This window comes from Siphateles boraxobius, unplaced genomic scaffold (genome assembly GCF_051911475.1).
Source record: "Siphateles boraxobius isolate OS27281-9 unplaced genomic scaffold, OSU_SipBor_1 29, whole genome shotgun sequence".
NCBI classification, from domain to species: domain Eukaryota; kingdom Metazoa; phylum Chordata; class Actinopteri; order Cypriniformes; family Leuciscidae; genus Siphateles; species Siphateles boraxobius.
In genome coordinates this window covers 14,401,640-14,428,226 of record NW_027508908.1, presented here as the reverse complement: position 1 = coordinate 14,428,226, position 26,587 = coordinate 14,401,640, and the positions used below count along the sequence as shown (strand labels likewise).

Sequence of the window (26,587 nt, the reverse complement as noted above, 5' to 3'; positions counted from 1 at the left end):
TTTGAGAAACCCAAATTTTGATACTTATGCTAAACGATTTATACACCTGGAACAGATGTCAATTTCTAACACTTCCCGCGTCCTAATATTTATCCAAAATATCTCCGTTTTCCAGAGAGCCAAGCGTGATGACGTACAGTCAAAAAAAAAAAAAAAAAAGCCCCGAGTCCTACACGCGGCGGGAGGAGCTCGACTGTCATTCGCGGACCAAAAACCTGACTGGACATTATTACCTTTATTTCAACAGATATCCGTGTAGCGTAAAGTGTTTTATCTTATCTTGCGGGAGTTTAATCCTGGGACTTACTTAATATACACAGGAACAAGTTTACTTGTGCGACTTGGAAAGAGTTGTATTACCAAGAAAAGTCCCGACGCGCTTGGTCTTGCTAAAATATACGAGGACGCGTTGGTAGATCCTTTTTACTACAGCTTTGCGTTCATTTTTAATTTTGTTTATTCGTTTGACCAGTTTTTATTTATTAGCTGGTCGCTTTCTAACGGGATTTAAACGCAAGCTACTCTGTCTGTAAACTAGCTGAATCCAGTAAAAATGGGTTTACACCCGTTGGAGTTCAGTGAGTGTTACCTGGACAGCCCTGCTTTCAGAGACAAAATCAAAGCTCATGAAGCAGAGCTGGACAAAACCGGCAGATTTATCAAAGAGCTATATAAAGATGGAAAGAATCTCATCAATGCCACAAAACGTAAGTCTCAAGTCATTGTATCTCTAAAACTTGTTAGTGTGTGCTTTAAATGAAATTGCTTCATTCAGTCAACATTTGGTCCAGTCTATGTAACTTGAATACCATAGGTAATATATTATTAACTCAAATCAGTCAGGCAGGTCTTTTTTTTCTGTCAAGGTCACCATGTCATTCCTATTTCCACGTATGCGCGATACCTGACTAGAGTACGTTAACGTTAGGTTTGCTGAAGAGTAAAATTGGTTCATTTAGTGAAATAAGCTTGCGTGGCATACGTTTTGCTGACCTTATCCAGTTTTCTTGAGGTATGATTTACATGAACTATGTGCAGATTATCAGAAGTCCTAAAAGTCTGCTTTTTGAACTGTTTACAAACTGAGTTGCCACATTACTGAGTTAATTTTCAGTTACATCAGCAGTTTTACATCTCCATCTGTAGCTTATCACCTCTGTCATGTGACCCTTCACGTCTAAGGCCTATTGTAAACATTTTATGTCTCTTCCCATTTATGCACTCATTTTTCTAGAGTTTAGGACTGGATAGAACAAATTGGCTAAAAATAAAGCTTGGTATTGCGCCTTGGATGTTCAGGCCTTTTTTGGACTTGTTTGAATTATTAAGGATCTGCAGTGTATGGGTAGACTTATCTTTAAAATTATATTTGTTCTGCTGATATCAGTACAAAATGAAAAAGAAGGACCAAAGTTTTTAGGTGTTTGACGGTTTTATGCTGAAGCAGATATTGTCTGAATGTTTCTTTAAGATTATTGTGATTCATTCCTCTTTCTTTTTCCAATCATATGCATAAAGCACATGAATTGTAAATATGGCTAAATTAAGATGTGCAGGGCTACAAGGCAGGCTCATGGTACATAAGCCCACACATCCACTGCCCACATAGTAATCATGGCTTGGTTAGCTTAGTTTTATTTGGCTTAAAACAAAGGAAGCATACAGCAATCACCAACAACCAATAATAACATGCATTTTAGATGAACCAACAATTGGGAGAGGTTGATTTAGTTAACTCATGAGTTTCCCTCAGGAGTAAGACAAGAATAACATGCAAATGTTTTTTTTGTTTTTGTTTTTTTTTAAATCAGTTTTGTCTGCTGTTTGTTCTCATAATGTTTTGTAATTGCTGTCATTCAACGGGTATCATGTTCTATTGGTCTATGTACTTAAAGGCACAATTAAAATATCCAAAAAACACAAGAACAATGTTTTGTTGACTTGTGTAGGCCTACTTTGTCCCAAATGTTTAAAACAATGTTTTTTTATTTATTTAATTAGCTAATACTATTTTTACTTCTATTTTGTTTGTTGTAAGGTGACCTTGGGTGGTCTGAAAAGCACCTAAAAATTAAATGTATTATTATTATGTATTATTATTAATGTTTAAATCAGCAATTTTAACCAGTGTAACATCTCATGTCATTGCGTCGCCTGTCAATGACATCATATTATCTGCGTTACCCTCAATTTGCGGTTTTACTTCGTAGAAACCATGGAAACACCAAAGATGCTTTAATATATTAGCCTATGTGTTTATTAGACAGGAGACTACAGTCTTTGTCGATAGAAAACAAATCATTGTTATCAACATGGTTAGTCTTATTGTTTGAATTTTATGTTTTGTTTTATGTACCACAAGTAACATGTTTGCACCCACAAATTAAATCAGACACCACTTATTTTTATTAATATGATATTCTAATATATAGCTTACTGCAGTGTGCAACAAATGTCTCCTACTAGCCACGAGGTAACGCACAGCAATGTTATAAGTCATTCAAAAGTATTTTTATTATGATTGTTTTCACCAAGTAAAACAGTGCTACGTTACCCCGCACTTTTAATTAATCAAATAAAGTGACCTGAATGATTAGTAATTTAGCACTTCCATCTATTTCAATAGAATAAAATAAAATAATGTGAATTTAAGTGATCAAACGTTATTAATAAATTATGTTAAAAATGTTATGCTTGGTGGTCCCCTCAAAGTTGCATCGGATTTTCTCCTTAGTATAAAGTTTGAGAGTTCCATCTGCTGTGTTCCATGTTCGTAGAGTTTAACCTACAAGTAAGAGTGTGGAGTAAATATACAGTATAGGCTATAATCTGTGTGTACACAGCTTTTGTAAAAATGGCGGGTGCTGGTGTTTCGCGTGACTTTGGCCAATCACCATACACTAACGTCACTGGTAGTTCATATTGTGCTGGAATAGACCCTACTCTGAAGTAGGAGCTCATTTAGTTCCCCCAAAATGCGTTCCTAGAACTAAACCGTTCCCAGGTCCTGTGGTGCGAACACGCCAACAATCGGGTAGTACGGCCCGGTGCGAAAGCCCCTTTTGTTGGTCACTTTATTGTCTAACACATGACATGTATCTGTTTTCTGATGTTTTGTTGGCAAAAAAATAATGTGACACCAATTTTGGCATGGCTGAATATTATAGAAACAGTCGGTACATGTTAGCAGAGTTTAACTTGGCATGCATGCATGCTTTAATGCACACTTTTCACTGGCATTTGACTTTCCGAAGCAGGATGTATCCAGAGTATTTCTTAATATTGTAGTGATCAAATTGGCTTTGTCCAAGTTCTCACTGCTCAATTGACTTGTCTCCTATACAGATGCCCATGCAGTGACCTAACAGCATTTTACAGCAAAGCTGGCCAATTAACTCATTGTCATGAACCTAGAGAATCCCTGCAGAGAACAAATTGGGACTAATAAAACTTTAAAAAAAGCTAATGCCCTACATATTGTATAGAGGGAATGCACGTGACGTCACCGTTGGCCGGAGTGACTGCAGTTACGGCCACAAGTGGCAAAAAGACTGAGCGGCAGCATTGGTTTTCAGTGTGAATGCTGCGGAAAAACACACAAAACGCGTCTAAAACGGGAAAGAGCTTTGAGACTGACTGTACAAATATGAGGAATATTTTTACAGACTACCTAAAGCTACAGAACAGAGAAGCAAATAGATCGCTACAATTCATAGAAACAACTGGACTCCAGGCAGCGAAAGGTGGATTTGCAGTTATCATTTTTGTGTCAATATGCTGAATTTAGTGGTAAAATCATTCTCTATATATTATATTGTTATATATTGCAGTGACAACTCATCAATCAAATATTTACCACTGTATATTCTATATAATTTGACATTTTTAAATAAACACTGACAAAAAACTATACAAGTGTTAAGTCTCTAGAAGATATGATATATATATATAACATTGATAAGTGATCACCTGGATTTAGACCTGCCTATTTTGTATTTATATAAAGCATTCACAGGCAAATTTGCTGTATGTATTTCCCTGGTGTCGAAATCAGGCACATATAAATGTCAGGAAACACGATTCCTGGCTGCATGTTAATATCCATGGATCACTGGATCTTTAATAAGTTGTAAGGAACACTATATTGAGTCCAATCTTTAGTTTAAACTGATAATCGTTTGTTTTACTTGCGTTTTCGCAGTTTCCCCTATTAAATCCAGTCACGCAGCAGCTCTTCTGCCACTCAGTCCGGCTGAGGGGGCGTGTTCCGGCGGGAAAGTGACGTTAATGCATTCCCTCTATAGTGTACTGTACTATAAGGCATGTCAAATGTTGATAAGGTCAAATGCCTCACAATCATCATAATAAAGACTCTACACAAAGCTTGTTTTAATAGGTTTGTTTCTCAAAAGGCATAGTAGCATTCTTTAAAGTGACTTTCAAGTGTCATCTTAAACAGAATTGGCTGTGTCCCCGAGGCAAATAACCATGAAAGGGCCCAGTTCTTCAGCTTTTGCTTGCTTTTCTTGTGGTTGTGAAGTCAACCAAATTGCTTGTCTTATGTGTGCTGAAATTCATGTTTGGGGATGACATTGATAGTGTGCACTGCAGTAGGACTGATTTTCAGCAATGGAATCAGAGCTTGTTTTTTTCTTTTTTAAAGGATAGCTATAGTTCACTCAAAATTGAATTCCTTTCTTTTTAAATTATTTCTTTTACTTTCTTTCTTTTACCCTCACACTGTTCCAAACCCATACGACTTTTCTTTATCTTTTAAAAACAAATTAAGATCTTTTTAATGAAACCCAAGAGACTTCTGTCCCTCTATTGAAAGTCCACAGAAAACTTTGACACTTCAAATGGTTAATACAGACAAAAAAAGAAATCCATGATGAATTTAGCAGTCTTCTGAAGAGACAGGAACACTTTAGATAATAAACCGATTTAATTTAGGCTTTTATTCACATATAACCATTGATTAATGCACATAGAGCACGCCAAACCTCATTGGTTCTTGCTTAATCTGAAACGTGCTTTCATGAAATGAGAGAACAAATCGCATTGGTTCTCGTGTATCAAGCAAGCACTGTTGAACTTCTATTTGCCATATTTGATGTGCTCTATGTACGTGAGACGTGTTATGTTGCAAAAATTCTGAATTAAATTTGTTCATCATAAATAATGCCACCTAATAATACTAGAATCCACAAATTAATCTACACAGTCGACAACTAGGAAAGTTTTACTATAACTCAAGCCTTGATGCCTAATTTTTCCACCTTTTGGATGTCAGGGAGGATGTATTCAGCCATGGAATCATTGATTCACAGAGACGTGTGACAACCAGGCTGTCAGCTGCTGTGGAACAGGAATCCCTCAGTGGATGAGACGGACTCAGAGGATGCGCTCCTGTTTTTATCCGTTTCCTCTGCAGAGCAGCCAGTCTTTGTCACACAACCTCTTGACCTGTCCTCAGATCCTCCCCTCTCCCCAGGGGAGATGTGATCCTTGTTCGTCAATGTTCATAGGAAACAAATAGAATACATGCATCAGCTTCTGCAGGATTTGTTTTTACTCTGCTGAAACATTAATATGATTTCCACATTTCAGGATACTGGAAGCATAAAGCTGTACACTGATATGTCTTTAAAGCAAAGCAAAACAAATAGGCAGTTTATTCCTCCACTCTCTGCATGTCACGCTTTACGTTTTGTCTGTGGGATGTTCTCAACTCTTGCCAAGGATTCAGTTTGGCAAAAGTCGCACAGTAATCTCAATGCATTGTCTGCAAAAATCGTCATAATAATAAATTAAAACAGAATTAAAGTGGATATGAAATCAGGGAAGAGGAAAGTTTACTTTTAGGAAATGAAATTAGTGAAATTAGCTTCATGTGTTGTGCGGATGCCGTGCCATACTGCAGAGAACAGCGAGTTTTGTTTTAGCAACATTATTTTATTTTATTAAAGCAACATTATTTTATTTTAGCAACATTATGAATGAAACCTACTTGACACTTGAACAGATACATCACACTTTATATTTTGTAAATGATTGAAAATAGCCTTTACAAATGTGCTTGTTAGCAATTTCCACAGCTAAAGTTACCACTAATGTGTTTGTGATTATATTCAGTTTTCTGTATAGATAATAGACTAAAAATGGAATGTGTTTTGCAAAGACCAGCACAGTTGACGCATACCAGTATCATGAGGGATGTTAGTTGCCAGTCAGCCTCACCAAAGCTGCATAGTGTTGGTACTCAACTATCTTTCTCAAAGATGTTGTCTCTCCTTCTTCAGTGTCTGACCCAGGTTCATACATATAGGACTTTGTCTAAATTGGCATATCACTTCTCCTGGTTTGTTATTGCCGCCGTAGGATCGGCACGAGCTGTAAAGGCCACGCCCTCGGGATGTGGGTGGAGTTGAGGTGCCTGGATGCTGAAACTACGCCCGACTAGCTCGACGTGATCGAGTTTGCTCAGGCTAAGTTAATGTGCTACTGGCCTCGCGCTAAAGTGACAGCTGACTTGAAGAAGTAGACCTAAAGCCAATAGTTAAAGTTCATGTTTTTGCCCTTTTAAATACTATAATAGTTAAAAGACATAACTAACCGTGAGACTATGTGTATTGTGATACATTATTATTCTCATGCAGTAACTTAAAATATTTGCTCTGAAGGTGTGTGTGAGTGTGACAGTGATTCATGCGCATACATGTCAGTCAGCGCGGCATCGCACGTCAAGTTCGTAGAGAGCTTGTTTCAGTCCATTTTCAATCAGAATTGAAAATATAGCCTAATCTAATTGAAGTTATTACCTAAGAAGTTCAAGTAATGCACTAGAAATCCGCGCTCATTTAAGGGACGAAGAGAAAGCACTGACACCTGCAGGATTTCATCTGACGGTACTTTTTATTGAACACTAAAAAGTTACTAAACAGTTAAATAAGCATACTATAGTCTATCTGTTCCGTAAGATCAACGGTACAGCAGAACGACTGTGGCCTCTATATCTTAGACGTTTTTAAATCTGAACTCCAAAAAGCAACGATCTTGTCAGACATCCATGAGTGCATGTTCACAGAGGAAAACAACAGAAGAACAGCGCTGGTTGTTCTCTCCATACTCGACAACGACAGAATCCAACGGCGTGGGCGAAGGTATAAGGGCGGCGTGTAATAAACTGTATGAAATAATACCAAAAAAAGTACAAACACGGCAGAGATGACAAGTTCAGCAGCTGGAATCAGCTGAGGTGACATGATGGCTAACAGAGCAGACAAACGGCTAGTAACAGCAGCGGCAATCCACCTGTCACTCAAGTGGCCACACCCTTGATTATGCAGCATTTTAAGGCTTAATATAATTTAAACGGATGAGTTCTAAAAAAAAATGCACCCCCCTCACAGTTGTCATGAAGGGCAAAATTAGCTGTATAGACCAAAACAACTTAGGACACCAGGCTGTAAACATATTTTGTTCTGCGGTAAAGTTGGGCATTTTAACATCGGGGAGATACAGATTTGACTCACTTTTGCTGCCAGCCTCAAGCGGCCAGGCGATGAATTGCATTTTAATTCACTTCCGTGTTGGTTTCAAGAGAGAGACAGGGAGGTTGCAGCTTGGTTTTTGCTCACACCCAAATAGAGGCAAATTGGACAAGCTATAACCGGTGGGGTATGTGGGAACACCAGAGACTTACATCTTGTGAAAAGGGCCATAACTTATTCGGACTTATGTGGACTAACTTTTTTTTTAGACTGTTACACATGGATCCAATATACGGTTACATGTGCGCATTTTTCTCAACCGTTTACATTCACTAACTTAAGACTGTTTACGTGAATACTAGTCAAGACGTGCATATTTGACAATATAAGCTGCCAACGAGAACTCGGTTCAGGATCTCCGAGTGTCGAGAGGCGGCTTTTTGTGCACACGAGCATTGAGTTCTTTTCCTCATCTTATTGTGCTATAAATTTTTTAACACTGTCCTATTGTTCGTAATTGCATGTTTGTTCTACTTTTGACAACAAAGATAAAGTACAAAACAAATAATCATCCACTCCTAGTTTGAGGTGCTTTTGTTTACCTGGATGTTCTTGGTGTTTTTTTAGGTTGACATAGCTACATCAAGCCGGGCAAGGAGTTGGTGGTATTTGAATACTTTGTTTGTTTGTTTACATTAAGGTTTTCAGACTGTTCCTGAAGCCTCCCTAGCACTGCACATTTTGAATGTCTCCCTTATTAAACACACAGCTGATCAGCTGTGAGATCAACTAGTACTGCATGACCCGAGCTGGGTGTGTCTAGGGAGACATCCAAATTGTGCAGTGCCGGTAGGCTCCAGGAAAAGTATAAAAACACAAGGTTTACACTAGGCCTTCTGCAATAGTCTGTTACCAGTGTTACACTGTGTTCAGCCGCAACACCGGTTATATCACATGCTCACCGCCCCCCACCGTCATTTGGATAAAAATCATTTACTTTTTAGGCATGTCAATTTACACAAATTCCCATGATCGATCGTCATATAAGTTTACAATCAATTAATCGATTAATCATCAGCTTTAACTGAAATAGTGCAAATGCTGCTCAAAAGGCCATGTTCCTCACCAAATGAATCAGAAGGGGTTTTAGTCTAAATGATGGGCTAGTAGGATTGTAAAATGAGTCGATGTGATTGATCATTTTATTAAATTACTTATTTAATAATCAAATATAACGACTACTAAAACTTGCACCAACGCCGCCTCACATAGTCAGAATGTGTAACTCATGTTGTGGACACGCTCTTCCTGTGTATGCGCTGAAACATGGCATCTAAACCCAATGAAATCACAATGATTTATTACAATAGTGTTCTCATTATAATGTTAGGCAATGTAATATGACAGTCCCATGATAATTATTATTAATCATGCATTGCGTTGCTGTTTGAGCTGCATGCGCTGAAGCTGATAACCATTAATTCTTAACCAAATCCATCCTCTATGAGATACATCAGATACATAGGCCTACACAAAATAAACACAATATTACAACTTACATTTGCACAAAACAAAAGGCTGTGAATGCACACGAAAATTTAGTCACCAAGATTTAGGCTAAGCCTTTTCACGTAAAATTGTCCCAAATAACTCCGGCGTGCTTGCTACATTTTTCCTCGTGTCTGCCTCGTATTTCACGGTTGAGCAGCATGCATGCGCATGACCTTGGTTAATCGACGATCGATAAGTTTGATCGATTAAAATATTATCACAATTAATTAATCCTAGTTCAGTTGGAGAACAGACACTACACATAAAAACTGAACACGTCAGCTCAATTCAGCGTGAGCCTAAAGAGAGTCGCAGCACAGATCAGCAGGAGTCAGATTTGTTAATAAAAGTTCTATGTTTAATAAAAGTGAGATTATTGTACTGTTTTGTTCTGTTTTTCATTAAGAATAATAATGAACCCACTATTCAAGCAAATGACGCCCTCGAATTGCCACTAATCGGAAAGTAAAATGCGCACAGGCCGCTTGGGCATTCATACTGGTACTTGTCCACTAGCGCAGAGTAAGCATTTTCAATGAATAAACTGAAAATGCTTGCTCTGTTCCACCCCAGTGGACACGCATCATAAACGTTTTAAAAAGAGGGAAAAACTACAATGTCTCTTTAATTAGGGTGACCAAACGTCCTGTTTTCCTAGGACATGTCCTGTTTTCACGTCCTGTCCTGGCCGTCCTGTCTGTTTTTTAAAAAGTGATGAAAATTTCTTGGTTTTCATTATTTTTCATTGGGCCATGAAGCGTTTACTTTAAATACACGCTTGCCTTTGCACACAAAACATATGACTTTGGCTTCACCCCCTCTTTTTATAATCAGCGCGTTCCTAAATCCGCAGCGTCAAGCACAGAGCACGTCAGACTCAGAATCATCAGAATACAGAGGCCTGTGTGTGTGTGTGTGTGTGTGTGTGTGTTCATCGCAGCCTCATTGGTCTGTCACTGCTTGTCAATGTCAGAATATTTGAAATGACCAATCAAATCAAAGTAGGCGGACTTTACGTTCACAGAATTTTAGCAGCGTGACGCTTCAGATGCTTCAGATTACGGTCAAGTGCGAGGTAAGATGAAAGTAGCTAACAGCTTAAAAAAAAAAAAAAGCCCAAATGAAATTCACAGATGATTTACAGAGATAAGTCCTGTGTTTTCGTTTCGGTTGGGGTTCGTGTAAAGCAGCATGCATGAACTGTAAAGCTGGCACGTACGTGTCAGTGTCAAGGTGCTAGCGACCTAGAAGCCCACATAAAGAAAGTATAGGCTAAGAGAACATCAGGAGGATTCAAATTGTTTTTTTTTGCTGAAATAGTGTAGTAGATTTATTTATTTATTTTAGTAGTAGATTTTTAACCTATGCTATGGCCATGAAAAGAAATAGTGTCATGTAAAAGGTGTTAAAAGCTAAACTTTTTTTTAAAATGGTATTCTATTGTTCCGGGCCAAACATTGAATGGAAAGGATGTATTACTTTATGTATTAAAGTACAATAACATAGTTGCAAGGTTGTGAATGCATTTGTCAAGTATTTTTTGATGCATTCTTAACCACACCTCCCCAAAAATCATGCCCCGCCCATCAACCACGCTCCCCGTCCTGTTTTCTGAAAACTAAAATATGGTCACCCTACTTTAATGGTCTCTAGTGAGTTTTCAAAAACAAACACTTCTCAGTTCAGCATAGACGTGTTGCAGCCCTGGAACGGCTGCACTGGTATTCCACAAAATGATCATATCTCTAACGCATTCATGGAATTAATACTGCAACTGAGGCCAGAGGGTTGAGAGTGATGTCATGCTCTTCTGACAAAAAAAAAGAAGAAAATATTGTGCTTAATAAACTTGGAGACGTTGAAGCCAAAAGAGGCCTTAGGGGAGGAGAAAAAAAAGAAAGGGTGAGCGAAGAAGAGGGTAAGAGAGGCCTGGAAAAGATCAGTGAGTGGAACAGGAAAGATTGGACAAAGAGATGGTTGTGTAAACACAGTCCTGCTCGTAATTTAGTTTGATGGTTAACTGTGCCCTCAGTGTCACATCAGAGCTGTTTATGAAGAAGATGCAAGTCTGTTTTGTTTTGCTGCATGTAGTCCTACTAATATGAAAGAGGAAACATTATAAATGAAACTTGCATGACAACAACAGATCAGGTATAAAAAATGATGTATAGTTGCCATTACACGTCAATATTTTCTTGCAATTTTGCTTTCTTTTCATACAAAAGTTAAACACATTCTAACTTGGATGTGCAAGCAACAAAAAACAATACCTTGACGTGCTAATTTATTTTGGCTTGTTTTTATTTGATTAAATATTTGATTGATAGGGCCTATTTGATGTTGATTTTGTTTATAATAGGCTATTGAGTTTGCAACTATTGGCCCTGTGATGCCTATTTATTTAGTCTATATTGGTAAATGCTAATAAATTGAACACTTAAGTTTAATATACAATGATCATAATGCGAGGCAAGTACATCACATTATATAAGTAGCCTACACTGTATATTTTTTCAGCAGCATTCAGTATAAGATTTGACTGATTCATAGATTAAGTAGGCTATTTAAAATTGATCTCATACATAATTTTTTGACTGTCCTCTGGGGGTTTGTTAGACTAGTTCGGTCTGTTACAATATTTCATTTTTAATGTTAATGAAATTAATCGTAGTGCACATCCCTAACAAATACACAGCATAGCAAACATTGGCTACATCTATTTTTAATTTTGTAAAGATTTTTCTGGCAGTGAATGAAATTTAAAAATTAAAATTATCTCCCCATGTCCGCCATCTTGAATTCATTCATGAATAATAAAAAGTAGGAAACAATAACTACAGTTGTAACTGGTGCACACACAAATTAATAAACATGGCGATTTAAACTTTCCTAACTCAGTCCCATTTTTAGTTATGCATAAATGAGAGTTAATATTATTTCACTTTAACTTGGACTTCAAATATGTAGGCATTCTATGTATTCAAACACAGGTTGTTAGTAGCGGTGTAACAATACATCGATATGGATCGATGCATCGATCCAACGTCTGACGATAAGATGCATCGATGCCACTCATAAAATATCGATATACATTTATTTTGACACTCTCCACATCCTCACGTAACTTTTCTCAGTTGAAATAAACACCTGATAAGATTGACTGAACCTTAAACACGTTTTGTCACAAAAGCCGGTATTGTCCCGAGTTCATGTTTTACAGCAAAAACGGACAAGCAGCACCCTTGTTGTTTGTGAACACAACCCGAAAAGTCCGTTTTAGCGAATCAGCGCGTAGTATTCAGGCCAGGTGACAAGGTTGTTAGTCAGTCACTTTGAAAAGAAGTGCTAGCTGTGAGGAGTTTCGTCAAAATTGACTAAAAGTGATCGAAGATAGATCATTACAATTAAAAAAAACATGATTTATGAAAATCAACAAGAACGGAGTTAGCCTATCGTTTTTTGCAGATGAACTCTTCTGTTGTATAAATATCCCAATTGGGAGAGGGTGTGCAATTTTCAAAGAGTTTAATTAAACATTCATATTATATATTTTGGTTGCATTTGTGAGTTAATAAAACTAACTGGTTGTGTAAACTTGGCACATAATATCTAAATATCGATATAGTCCTGAATCTAATCTAATCGTATCACTGGCTGAGAGAATTGATATCATATCGCAATGAACTGTCCGATTTACACCAAGTCAAGAATTGTATAAAAGAATGAACTCCACTTGTGTGACATTTTGAGGCTGTGTGAACCTGAAGAATACGTCGTGTCCCTCGTCTTCATTTGTTCAGAATGGTCTTGACCTGAAACGTATGGCTATTACCATAAACCTATCCCCATCTGTTCATTTTTAATGTCATACCCCACATACCATTGCATACTTTTGTTACATAACCCCTTCACCCTTTGAGACTTGGCTGCTCTTTTAACCTGCACTCACAATTTAGTCTGATAAATGTATCAGTTTCTTTCTGTCCTTTTTTGCAGTTAGAGGAAACTGAAACTCAATTATTTAAGTAATAGATGACTAGTAATAGTAATAGATGGGCCTCTTGCATTCATAAGGGAGATCTTGGCCATTTCTAGTATTTCTCCCGGCATGCCTTAAAAGGACTTGGTTGAGAGCACTGGGGAATGTCTGTGCTGAACACTAAGATTGTGCTTAATTCACACCCGTTATTATTAATCTTCCAGGAGTTTAATTCTCATGGTCAAACGGCAACCCTCATCTGCAGGGCCTGAAGTTTGCCGTGGCTATTGTGCATAGTTGTACACATTTCTGCGGGTTTCGAGATTATCCCGCAAAAATGTATGCACTGTACAGGGGTAATCAATTAAAGTTCCAAGAGGTCAGGTCTCTATATTTCCTTCCCAGCAGAGGTTCGGACAATGGTTTTTTGGAACAGTTAGGCCTATACATTTCCATCGGGGCAGCCGTTATGCTTTTTAAAAGAAAAAATCCTTAACACTCAAAATTGTCATCAAAGTGAATATTATCAGATATTTATCAGACTATTTGTATGTATTTATTTACTTTATTTTTTCAATTTATTATATATATTTTTTTACATTTAGACTCCTACAGTACATGAATGGCACATGGGACTGAGAAAAATATTAGGGGTGCAGGATTTACCTCTTAAGAAAAGCATAATGGGTCATTTTTATAATTTGCTCAACTACAAAAAACAAACAACGTACATAATCTAATAATTAAAAGTCTGATCATGAGCACAAAACAATGTGAAGTAATTACAGAAGTTGTTGTCTTCCCTTGCCATCTCTAAATAATGTTTCAAATTATAACATTTTTATTTTTACTATGAAATGCTCTAATATGCTGATTAATCATGCTAAATAGAAAAAAAACAGAAAGAAAGCAAAAAATGTCTAAAGGTCCCACACGTTAACTTAGTTGTCACACACCTGGTTTAGTTAAATGGTCTGAGTCATGACAGATAAAAATAATTTTTGTATTTGTATTTGCTGCATTTTCGTTTTCTGCACCGTTTTTAGCAAAATTATCTAGGCCTATTATTCTGCTCACCGTTTTTCTCGTCGTTTGATAAACTTAAAGAGTCACTCCACCCATTTGCATTAAGATTTCCATTGTTAGAAATCCAGTCATACTATTGAATGGTCGTGCAACACTCTTTCATTTTCCCCTGAGACGAGAGAAATCCTCTATTTACCTTTTTCACTTCCTCCTACAATGACGCAAAAATCGTCATTTTACGTCATTGTAGGAGGAAGTATAAAAGGGGGGGATTTCTGTGAAGACTACAAGCACTAGTTCCCACCCTTTCAAAACCACCCATAGGGGGTTGGACCTAATACGCTAACAGACCTATCAGATCAGTGCCAGTGCGTTTGATTTCACCGGGAGAAACTTTTTGAAAAATGGACGAAGGTACTGAATACACAGGCGGATGCATTATGGAGGATCTGGATTTTGACGAAGTTATGGTAGAAACGGATGTTCGTCGCTACCTTTATGAGCCACAGTATAGCGACGAGCAGCTGAGGGCTATCAGGGCTCGACATTAAGGCTTGTCCGCTTGTCCGGGACAAGTGGATTTTTTGTAGGACAAGTAGAAGAGAAAATTAGTTGTCCGACCGGACAAGTTAAATTTCAAACAAAATAAAATGCCATGTTACTTCACGTTATGTGCCACTCGTTACGTCTATTTTACAGATTTAATTTTACAGATTTGAAACGAAGACATGTCCTGAATGTGAATGGCCTGTGAATGTCCTGAATGTGACTCGCAGAAAGACGCGCACCAGTATGATGCGCATGCACAGACCGCGCGCCAGAATACAGTTCTCTTTCGCGCTTGAACGAACATCAACACACACAATTAAGCCAAAATGTCATTTGTCGAGTATCTTCATAACACAAGAGCAGTCTTATGATGGACATAAAGAGTTGTGACTCGTGAGAGAATGAAGCGCGTGTGAGATCCGCGTCTCTGTCCACAGCGGCTGCTCTTAAAGGGCCAGCTACCAATAAAGTGTTCTGTCAGTAAAGTTAATGAAAGAACAAAGGGAACAGAGAAAATTACTCACTGCTCTTGACTAAAGAACTTGTGTAGCTTTAATAAGGAGTAGTCTATATATAATTTATAATTTATGCTGCGCAGACTGTTTGATAACTTTATTCAATTTCTGTATATGTCCTACCTGTCATTTTTATCCAAACATCAGTGGCTTATTGATCATTATAGGTGTTATCAATCATTTAGTTGTTATTGCTAATTTCAGAATTATCACTAATCTGTGTGTGCATTTGGTTTAGAACCAAACAAGTTGACTCATTAAACCATTTGTTTATTATATCGCAATCGCATATCACAACCGCAATATTGATCTCAATAATAGGAATATGACATTGTCCCCAAATCGTGCAGCCCTAGATAAAATTATAAATCTTTACCCGGACAAGTGACTTTTGTGCATGGACAAGTGAAACATAAATTTACTTGTCCGAAGGACAAGTGCCTCAAAAAGTTAATGTCAAGCCCTGGCTATGGAGGAACCGGAGGCGGCTGAAGCTGCTGTCACCACAGCCGATGCAGACGATCTGCCTGCCGCGGACGAGGAGCCCGCAATGGCTCGAGCTGGGGCTGATTGGTGGTGCCTGTGCTCTCACTGTGCGCCAATGGACACAGAACAAGAGTCTGTCTGCTGCCGAGAATTCCAGCGGTGCTACGGAATCGGAGGATGACACGGACGTGTGTGTTGTTGCTCACCCGAGTTTCGCACCCCATATGGATAGCGGCGTCCTGGAGACCTACTTTAGAATACCTAAGGTCAACTGGCAACGTCAGCCAAAGCCTACAGGGTCAAATGGTCGTCTTTCTGTAAAGTAAGTTTATTTTCACTTTGTTAACACGCTAACGGGGCAGGTTCATTGCACAAATATCTTGCAGTTAAGCTAGCTACTGTAGTGGGAGTGGTCTGCTGAGCTGAGCATTACAATGCACTATGGGGATTGTTGTCTACAATCCGCAAGCACTAAAAAGTCATTTTCTGCCTTTTATCAGCCAAGAAGGTCTCAAATTAGAAATTTATGATACTATTCTACTACATATATGACCCACTTTCAATACATATTCATGTCTCCACCGGTGGAATGACCCTTTAAGATTGAGCCACTGTAATCACTTGGACTATTTTAACGATGTCTTTAATAACTTTTCGGGGTCTGCAAGTTTAATCCCTTAAGAAGCCTATGGAGGAGTGATCAAGCTCTCAAATTTCATCAAAAATATCTTAATTAGTGTTCCGAAGATGAACAAAGGTCTTATGGGGTTGGAACAACATGAGGGTGAGTAAATACTGACAGAATTTTCATTTTTTAATGAGTTATCCCTTTAAAAGCCATTTGTGTGGTGTGGCTTTTGTGTTCATGGTTAAGTGCTATTCTAATTTGCATTCCCGCTGAAAAACAAGGGTTCTAGCATGAACATCTTGCCTATAAATACTGTTGTGCACCTGCTTATCGAATTCAAATGATCAACCTCTCCTCTATTTTGCTTGGGAACTAATGTGGTCGGAACCAACGTGTACAGGACTGCGTTCTCTGGAATCCTCTCAAACAGAGCACTTCCACATTCCGATTGGGTGCCGCCGATTGCCGCCGAACCGCGTCATAGCTCATTACCATAAAGCTGACCTGATTTCAACCAAGGGGGTAATCCATCAGCTGGAAACTGAAGCCTCTCTGGGGGCCGCCATTGTAGCAGACGATCACCTGCTGTTAGCATTCCATTGACTCCCATTCATTTTGACGTCACTTTGACAGCGAATAACTTTACATCTGAGGCGTCCAAAGACTTTGTTTGTCAATTATTTATTTCTAAAGAAACACGACAATGTATAAAAGGCTCCATTACTTTGTATCTTACGTTATGGCCCCGTAGAAGCCGTTTTTGTAAAAATAGGCTAACGATTGCGTCATAACCACGCGACTTTCTGTCGCACAATAGATAAATTACCGTATAGACAGGAGGAGAAGCTCGCAGGCAATCTTCTACTGTCTATGAGTCAATCACGGGGACATAGAGGCATAAAGTCAAGGGAGAAGCCCATAGATAGAGAGTCCATAAAAGCAACGGGACAAAATATTTCAACAACGTTATTGCAAAATTAGGTGATTTCAGATTTGTCTTGGCACAGCTACTAGAAGATTTACAACTGTCAGACAGGTTGCTCACGTCAAATCGACGTCATCAAGCTCAGTTTGAGTCTGCACAGTACGCTCAGCCATCAGGAAGTGAGTGTTTCTAATGGGCTTCACTTTTCTCCGTTGAAATCAAGGAGGTCGCTGTGTCCATTTCTTTTACTGTCTATGATTTCAACTCTCCTCGCTGCTCTCACCGTCGAAGACGCGCCGCGCCGCCCGCGCTGGAGCTCGCCGCCAGCTATCATTGAAAATGAATGACTTCTGGCCACTTTGACGCTCAGAACGCACAGTTAGAGTCACCTAAGAGGAGAATCTTCCCCATTTTCCAAAATTAAATTCACAGGGTTTCCCGCAGCACTTTGAAACTAAGACTGCCTCCTAAGCAACACACGCCTGCCGCCTTAACTACGTGGAAAATAAAATTATATGACCGATATCCGCCGTGTTACTCTTTCCTGTTTTCTCCCATTCAATCTTTAAATATGTGATAAGCCTAAGCCAAATAATTTCCTATTTGACTGTTTTTTTAGGTCATAAATGTTAAACGAATCACAAAAATATTCAGGCAAACGAATAAACTTTTGTCTATTTTCGCCATTTTGAACTGAAAATAGACCACTATGTGACGTGACTCATGTAATGTAACGTTAGCCTAATAATTAGTTTACTGTCATTGTGAGGGGACAAGACATATTAAACAGGGTAATCCCTGGAATGTTTGATCCCCAGAAATAATAAGCAGTGTCTCAGAACAAGGCCTAAAAAAAAAAAAGTTTGGTTCCTGTTGGTTGTCAGTTGAGGTCTTGAGTCGGTAGGGATTTTTTTTTCCTTTTTTTTTTTCAGTGGCAGCAAGAGATGGGTAGGAAATAATTATATTATAAATCGATTTTTTCATAACATAGCCTACCTATACTACATGTACATGTACCTATACCACCTGTGTTCCAGCATGTTACACAAACGCTGATTTTAAATGTGTGTACTTTTTTCTACTCCAAAAAACCAGACAACTCAAGCAATGTTTCATCTATACCTTTAATTGTATTAACCTCAATACAAACGGGGGAAACACGGGTCTAAAAACGGGTTTAAAACAATCACATGCAAACATAAAAATATATGAATATTTTTAGGAACACATCTACAAAAATATTGCTGTATTTCAAGTTGATAAAATAATTTAAAATCCACATCAGTTTATGTGTGCCCACGCGCCACGCCTTCCCAGGATCTATAACGTTACCTAGGCTACTTTCTCTTTAAAAAATGCATCATAACCGCGCGCGCGATATGCAATATGCAGTCGTTGAGATGGATGCTGAGGAGCCGAAGAAAAGAATAGCTAGTGGAGGTTGTAAAGTTGTCGACAATACGCAATCACAAATCAAGTCCAGTGTGTGGGAGATATTTGGAGTTATCTGAAGAAAATATTGTGAAAGGCATATATTGTTTTCGTGTTGGATAGCCGCATATGTGGAACTTCATCGCTGAGGAAGCACAGATAACTGTGGTAACAAAGCAGTTCAATCGAACAGTATTTTTCACATTTAACACTGTTAAGTATGTGTAGTGTGCAGGGCGTGTTTGAACCCAAAATTTATGTAGACTAGATGAAATTGCGTGGCAGATAATGTTGTAGCCGCATCTGTTCCGATTGGTAAAATGTTAAGGTTACTCAGTTTTGTGGTAATGTTGGCCATGTTCTTCATGTACCGGCCTTTTGAGAGCTTCGGCTGAAGTTGTCCTTGTGTTAATTGTCGTGTAATAACTTCTGTTTGACCTGGCAATAAAATTTTTTGTAAGTGTGTCTATAATGTGATTGGCTAAACTGATTTTATTTCGGGTGCGGGTCAGGTGTCGGTTCTATTTTAAGCGGGTTGGGTTGGGTGCGGATTTTAATTAGTGCTACTGTCGGATAACGGGTCTGATACGGTTTTAAGCACTAAGGGTACGGGCGGGTGCGGATATACAAAATCGGACCCGTGTGGGACTCTGTCTTGTGCTATACAAAAATGGTGCTGTACAAAAATGTAAATTATAGTTCGCCTCAAAGTTTTTATTTGTGTATTTATTTAATTTGTATTATTTCTTCCCTAAGCTCATAAAATAAATTTGGGTCGCACATAAATTGACAGGGTCGGTCGGAAACCGGAACCAAACAATTTTTTTTTTTTTTAGGCCCAAGCCGTATTCAGATTCTGAGCAATGTGACGTCCTTTTGCACAAGCCCCGCCCACGGCTGTTGACTGACACTGCCGTATTAGCACAGATTCGCCATGAGTTAGCTGTACCCAGTCTGCCATTGTTTCGACACCGGAGCAGAAGCGATTTAGGTGTTTTGTTGTTGGATTTAAGAATGAACATATTCGTCATTTACTCCGGACATCTGAGCTGCTGATGAGTGGATTACTTTTATTTTTGAAGGGAATGAGCCCCCAATCTACCTTAATGTGTTTATGTTTGAGCAAATTATTTTTACACCAGACTGCTTTGTGAACGAGGGTCCTTACAAAGCAGGCTTGCTAAAAAAGTTGTTACCCGAGGATGGATCTGTAGCAACTGTTGTGTTTCTGCTCCAGCTTATAGTCTCCGGAGTGATACTGGTCATGGCAGTAATGAAATGGAGAGTGTGCACTTTATTACAGTTCATCATAGTTGTTTTACGGATATAGAGTTTACCAGTTTATTAAAGGGCACCTATTATGCAAAATTCACTTTTACATGGTGTTTGAACATAAATGTGTGTTGGCAGTATGTGCGCAAAACCACCCTAGAATGATAAAAATCCACCCAGTAGTTTTTTTTTTTACAATCTCAATAAATCATAAGCACTGTCTCAGAACGAGCTGTTCTAAGATTCGGCTCAGTGTGACGTAGAATTGAGCAAGCCCCACCGACGTGGTTTGATTGACTCTGTGGTTTTGGCATAGACTCCGCCCTCGGTGATCTGTTCACCATCCTCCATTGTTTCAATGACAGCCGGTGTTCTGACGATTTGTGCTGCCTTGTCGAAAATGTCTCCTGAGAAACATAACTGTTCTGTTGTGGGATGTAATAATGTTCATAGTAGTTTTCACTTACTTCCGACATCAGAGACACTGATAACGTAGTGGATGGATTTTATTTAGGAAAGAAAGGCGCCACTTAAACTTCCAAAATACATTTATGTTTGCGCGAATCATTTTCTGACAGACTGTTTTGTGAACGAGGGTCAATTCAAAGCAGGTTTTGCTTCAAAGTTAATCCTCAAGTTTGGATCGTTGCCTACTGTTCGCGATCCAACGTACCTCCAGTAGAGGCTGACATTTTTTCGGAAATCCCACGGGTCACGGGATTCCCGTGGGATTCCTGCAGGATGGGAGTCATCTTTGCTATCAATCACGGGATTTGGACGGTACAGGATAAATGGTTAACGGGAGCAGACGGGAGCGGGAATCAACCAATAGCAAAGACGACAAAAAAAGAAAAAAGTAAATGCATCATTTTGTAGTTTCCTTTTAATACGCCTACAATGTAACGCAATTAAAAAATAACTACACGACCCAGCCATCCCAGAAGCCATCAGTGCTTTTTGTCACGGCTTACCGCCGAAATTCAAAGAGCAGTGATGGAGGGAGCTAACAGCCCCGGAGAAGTCGATGTGGCAAAAAATGATTTACAGCGCAAAGTCAGAAGTAATGACATGTCTATTAAGTTCACAGAACTGGTCGGAAAGTCTGAAATATTAATTAAGTTTATGAGAGTAGAATGTGACGGTGATAGCACAATGTACGCTGCTTGTAAGACATGCTTAGTCTTAGTCAAGTACGCAAGTGATTCAGGGACGAGCGGTCTGAAGAAGCACACTTGCAAGGCAAATTCGGGAAAGAATCAGGCAAGCATCGCTTCGTTCATCAAGCGAAAATTGCCGTATATGGGAGCGGTACAGGAGCGGGAGTCAGTTTAAACAGGAGCGGGATGGGATTGGGAGTCAATTTACCAGGAGCGGGATGGGATGGGATTATTTTTTAAACTTTGGTCTGGGAGTGGGACGGGACAAGATTTCTTTCTATGGGAGTGGGACGGGACAGGAGTGAAAAACCACTCCCGTGTCATCCTCTAACCTCCAGTAGAAGTAAGTGTATTTTATGTTTTTGAGCAAATAGTCATTTCAGTCGATGTCAGCCAATTCAACCACAAATGCGTCTAAAGTTGTTGTCGTCGTCGTAGGATGTCTGTGTAATAATTTAAACCTTGTTTGTATAGTGTGTAACCACACGTTTATAAATATATTTTTTAAAGATATTGTATTAAAAACTGCATGTTTTCTGTAAAGACAAGACATCAAAATTGCTGTTTCATCCGTCTTGTAACCTTCCATACAACAAATAGTGTCAGACAGTTTATGTCACGTATTATTTTTTGCAACAATTACAAATTAAAATAAATTAATACCTGTTCTATCTCCCTGCAGCATATATTTTCTTGTTCTGTAGCCATCTTCTCACATTTGCCCCATAAGCACCTGTACGACAAGTAATGTAAACATGATGCAACATGTCCCTCGCATAAATGTAATTTCGTTTGTACAGCAAACGTTATCACAGTATTTGTGTTTGTAGTTTCAAAAAATTGCGCCAACGTTATCACAGTTTGTGTGTGTCTGTGTGTGTGTTGCACATCCATAATTGCAAAGGGGACGCGATTACAACTCTATAAGTACATACATGTATCAAATAACCATTCCGAGACATCCTGGTCCATTCTCTTTGTGTTTCTTCTGCCGGAGTCTCTTCATCATCTGGGTCTGATTCCGGTTCAAACATGTACGGCCGAATGCCATACAAAACAGCGGGTCTGTCACTCTCAGCCATTCTGCTTCTACCGACTGTTTATTGCCATAGGTATGCAAGTTACGCCCTCATCCAAAGCCAGGGCGGGGATATGCAGCTCATTTAAATTTAAGGTGGTACACACCAAAACAGCTCTTTTTAAAACGGGCCCCAAAAACGACATTTTCAAATGGTTATAATAAATTAATTGTGGGGTATTTTGTGCTGAAACTTCACAAATACATTCTGGGGACACCCGAGACCAATATTACATCTTGTAAAAAGGGGCATAATAGGTGCCCTTTAAGCACCCACCCAAAAGGTCTGTATTTGTTAACTGTTAGCTGTAATGAGTGTTTTGTGTAATTCTCTGTGTATGTTGATGATAATGCAAGGGAGAGAGAGTTTATAGATAAGACTTTAATGTGCACTTTTTGGAGTGTTTTACTCTTTCTTTACTCTTACGGTGATTTTCTGGACTAAAACAAATGCTTCATCTTTTGTGTGAAGTACAATAAACTTCATAAAACTCATCAGAATAATTTTGGCCATCATTCAGACGAGGTCCGCTACAACAGGCTTGTACTAACAGTTGATTAAAGCAAGATGACAAATAAGTTATAACCGTAATTAAACTAAACTATACCTGCTCTATCTCCATGCAGAATATATTCTCGGGCTCTGTAGGCATCATTGTCCGACTTCCAACTGAACACTGCTAGTAAAGTGTCTGTTCTGATATTTCCATTCTGTTAGATGAGATTGTCCTGACACTAAAGCACGAGCTCCTGAAGCTCCACCCTCTGTGCCGGGAGCAGCAGCTCATTTGCATTTAAAGGGACACACACACACAAATGGCGCGTTTCTCCTCACCCCCGGAAAGTGGCAATTTTAACATGCTGTAAAAATAATCTTTGTGGTGTATTTTCAGTTAAAACTTTGCATACACACTCTGGGGACATCAGGGACTTCTTTTACATCTTGTAAAAAATTGCATAATAGGTGCCCTTTAATGTGTTACTGTGCTAACACAGAAACCGAAAATTCTCTGGACACCAGCATTTGTCCAAATTTCAATCTTAACCGTTCTATTTCATCAGAAACTATCTTAAAACAGGGCTGTAAGTGTAAAATACCGAACTTGTCCTTTAAATCCCCATAAGTACAGTACTAAATTAACTGTACATATCTGCAAGAAGCACACTGAGCCTTTTACCCCCTGAGCTATATCACACATGTGGGTCCAATCAGGACGTCATTGTGAGTGACATCACTTTTCCAAACTGAAGTTTCTTTTTTATATTCAGTATGTGACTCAATGGGGATTTCTGGGTGAATGTACAAATTCAAACCAGACTGCTCACAAACTCTTAATCAACCAAAGTACTAGACCCTTTCTAGATGGTTTTAAAATCTGAAACGGTATGATTTCAGTTTAAGGATAAATCAATTCATTATTAAATATAACTAGGTCTGATCCTATGAAGGGCTGTCCATGAACTGAAATGACTGAATAACTAAAATTCTCTTTCCCAGGCGCTAAAGAAACAAATGTATTTCAGAAAGACTGCCCATCACATTACTGTTAATCACTCAAAATAATAGGCATTTGCTTAATGACAAGTTACCAAAAGTCTTTCTATGTGCTCATTACTCATTGGTTCACAGTGCATATGAATGATTGCAGTGATTAAGACTCAGACTGGGTGTGTGTCCTCTGTCCAAAGGCAGTTCTACTGCTGAAGTGCATGTCGTTATTTCTTAGGAAAAAAAAACACTGTGTTTTGGCCATCCTTTAAACTTGTACGAAATGCCTTTGGGGAAAAGTGTTGCAGAAGAGTCATACCTCACCGTCGTGTCACATTGACTGTGCCCTGTTGTTATAGTATTGCATGTGCCCAGATGTGTGTTTTCCTGTGATAAGCAATAGGAGGGGCATTTTCCTGTGTTTTTTTTTCTTCTTTTTTCTGGTTTCCTGGGCTCAGTGGCAAAAACTAGATGAACTAAGATAAACTACAAATCATTGAAATGTTCAGAAAAATGGATCTGTCATAATAAGATAAGCTAATATTCCTTTAATGTATTTTCTACAATGTTAGTGTAACACAACGGATGTTTCAAGTAGTGATCGACTGATATTTATTTATATATATATATATATATATATATATATATATATATAATCACTCCCTCCTATATAATATATAAATATAAAACTTTATATTTATACACAAATAAATAGAGGGGTCTGAGTCCAAAAAATAAAGTGCCTTTGTTTAAAAATAAAAGCTTTGAGGTAAAAAATAAAATACAAAAATTATTCTAACATACTGGGGGGAACATTTTTAAATTACATGAATTTTAGTAGCTATTTTAGTAGTGTAACTTAAAACTCCCAGTTAAGCAGAACTAGGTTGTAGTGTAGAAAAGTCTTTCAGCATTCTGCTCTGTAAGCCTGCTTCGTTTGTTTTCATAAATGGTAAATAAATCAAGCAAGTAGAACATATACTTTAGGTGTGCACAGAGTTGTTGTTGACTGATCTCCTCAGACGCGGGCTGCAATGGCGGAATTCTCAAAACGCCCACAAGATGGCGCCGTTTATCGGCGAATCCGATATTACAAAACCGATTACCGATTATGGGAAAATGCTTAAATATCGGGAAAAATATCGGTAAACCAAAACATCGGTCGATCACTAGTTTCAAGCATAATTACTCTGGAAAGAAACAATTAAAACTCGATAAACCCACACATGACATGAGTTGCTTGGCCGATGCTGTGTTCAACCATACAAGACAGTTCAAACGGTACACAAATTACAGAGGAGTGAGAGGTGTGTCAAGCAAAGACATTTATGTGTAATCAAACACTGAGTAACACTGTTCTGTTACACAACATAGGCTGAGACTGTGTGCAGGGTGGCCGCATGTCCTTAAAAAGTCTTAAAATGTCTGAAATAAACAAGTAGTTAATATTAAATTACTTAAATTACTTAGGTTAAACATTAAATATTACATATATGTATGTATGTAATATAATGTGTATTTCCATCACAGGTTTGGTCTTAAATTTAATTCAAAGCGGCATTAAAAAAGCATTAAATTTTACTTGTTTATATCTGTAGACACTGTGTGTGTCTGTCTGTCTGTCTGTCTGTCTGTGTGTGTCTTGCTCAACTGTCTGTAAACCTGCTTGTAAGAGAGCAGTAAGACTTTCCTAAAGCTAACTTTAAGTAGGCTACACAAAGAAATCTTTGTTTAAAAGCTTAAACTCTGAAGACAATATTCAGAGTCAATATTCATGGTCGGGCTGCTATAGCCAAATCTTTGATCCCTCTTGCCAATGGCAGATGCCTGTTTCAGTGGTGCCAACAGTGCAAATCTTGGGCTCTGGCCAATGTGAAACATTTTGTTCTCTGATGAGATGACCTTCACTGTCTTTCCCTCATCTTTAAAGGGTTAGTTCACCCAAAAATGAAAATTATGTCATTAATGACTCACCCTCATGACGTTCCAAGCCCGTAAGACCTCCGTTCATCTTCGGAACACAGTTTAAGATATTTTGGATTTCAGTCCGACGGTATACTGTCCTTGTCCAGAAAGACAATAAAGACATCATCAAAGTAGTCCACGTGACCTCAGGGGGTTAGTTAGAATTTTTTCGAAGCATCGGAAATACATTTTGTTCCAAAAATAACAAAAACGATGACTTTATTCAGTATTGTATTCTCTTCCGGTTCTGTTGTCAATCCGCGTTCACGAGGCCAGTGACGCTGCTGACGTAAGACCTGCTGACGTGTTATCTGGTGCGTCCGTGTATTCGGGTCCAAATAAATATGTCTGGTTAAAAAAAAATGCAAGTCTTCCCCTGTGTCGAAATCCTTAGACATGTTTGCAAAGATTGTTTTGTTTGCGTCTCCCTCAGACTGTAAACAAAGCTCGGGCGCACCAGATAACACGTCAGCTCGTCTTACGTCAGCGGACTCATGAATGCGGATTGACAACAGAACCGGAAGAGAATACAATGCTGTATAAAGTCGTCGTTTTTGTTATTTTTGGAACAAAATGTATTTCCGTGCTTCAAAAAATTCTAACTTACCCCCTGAGGTCACATGGACTACTTTGATGATGTCTTTATTGCCTTTCTGGACAAGGACAGTATACCGTACATAGATTTTCAATGGAGGGACAAAAAGCTCTCGGACTGAATCTAAAATATCTTTAACTTTGTTCCGAAGATGAACGGAGGTCTTACGGGCTTGGAACGACATGAGGGTGAGTCATTAATGACATATTTTTCATTTTTGGGTGAACTAACCCTTTAAGAGTTACATGTGGAGAAGCCCTAAACATACTGAACACCCGGACTGTTGCTGCCAACAGTGAAGCACAGGGTGGATCAGTGATGGTTAGGGCTGGGATAAACGATTATTTTTTAAACGATGAATCTAGTGATTATTTTTTCGATGCATCGATTAATCTAACGATTCATTTTTTTTTTTTTTTTAGTAGGCCTATTTAAGGTTTAATTTTCT

The 26,587-nt window shown here is 38.5% G+C and overlaps 1 protein-coding gene across 1 annotated transcript in view; it reads left to right on the top strand.

Moving 5' to 3' along the window:
• The first annotated feature begins 55 nt into the window (after nucleotides 1-55).
• arhgap10 (Rho GTPase activating protein 10) overlaps nucleotides 56-26,587 on the top strand; it is a 101,565-nt gene continuing 75,033 nt past the window's right edge. Inside the window, exon 1 of the mRNA XM_077246663.1 lies at nucleotides 56-707. Within this exon, the coding sequence (XP_077102778.1) occupies nucleotides 554-707 (154 nt within the window). The 5' untranslated portion in view covers nucleotides 56-553. The remainder of the gene's footprint in view (nucleotides 708-26,587) is intronic.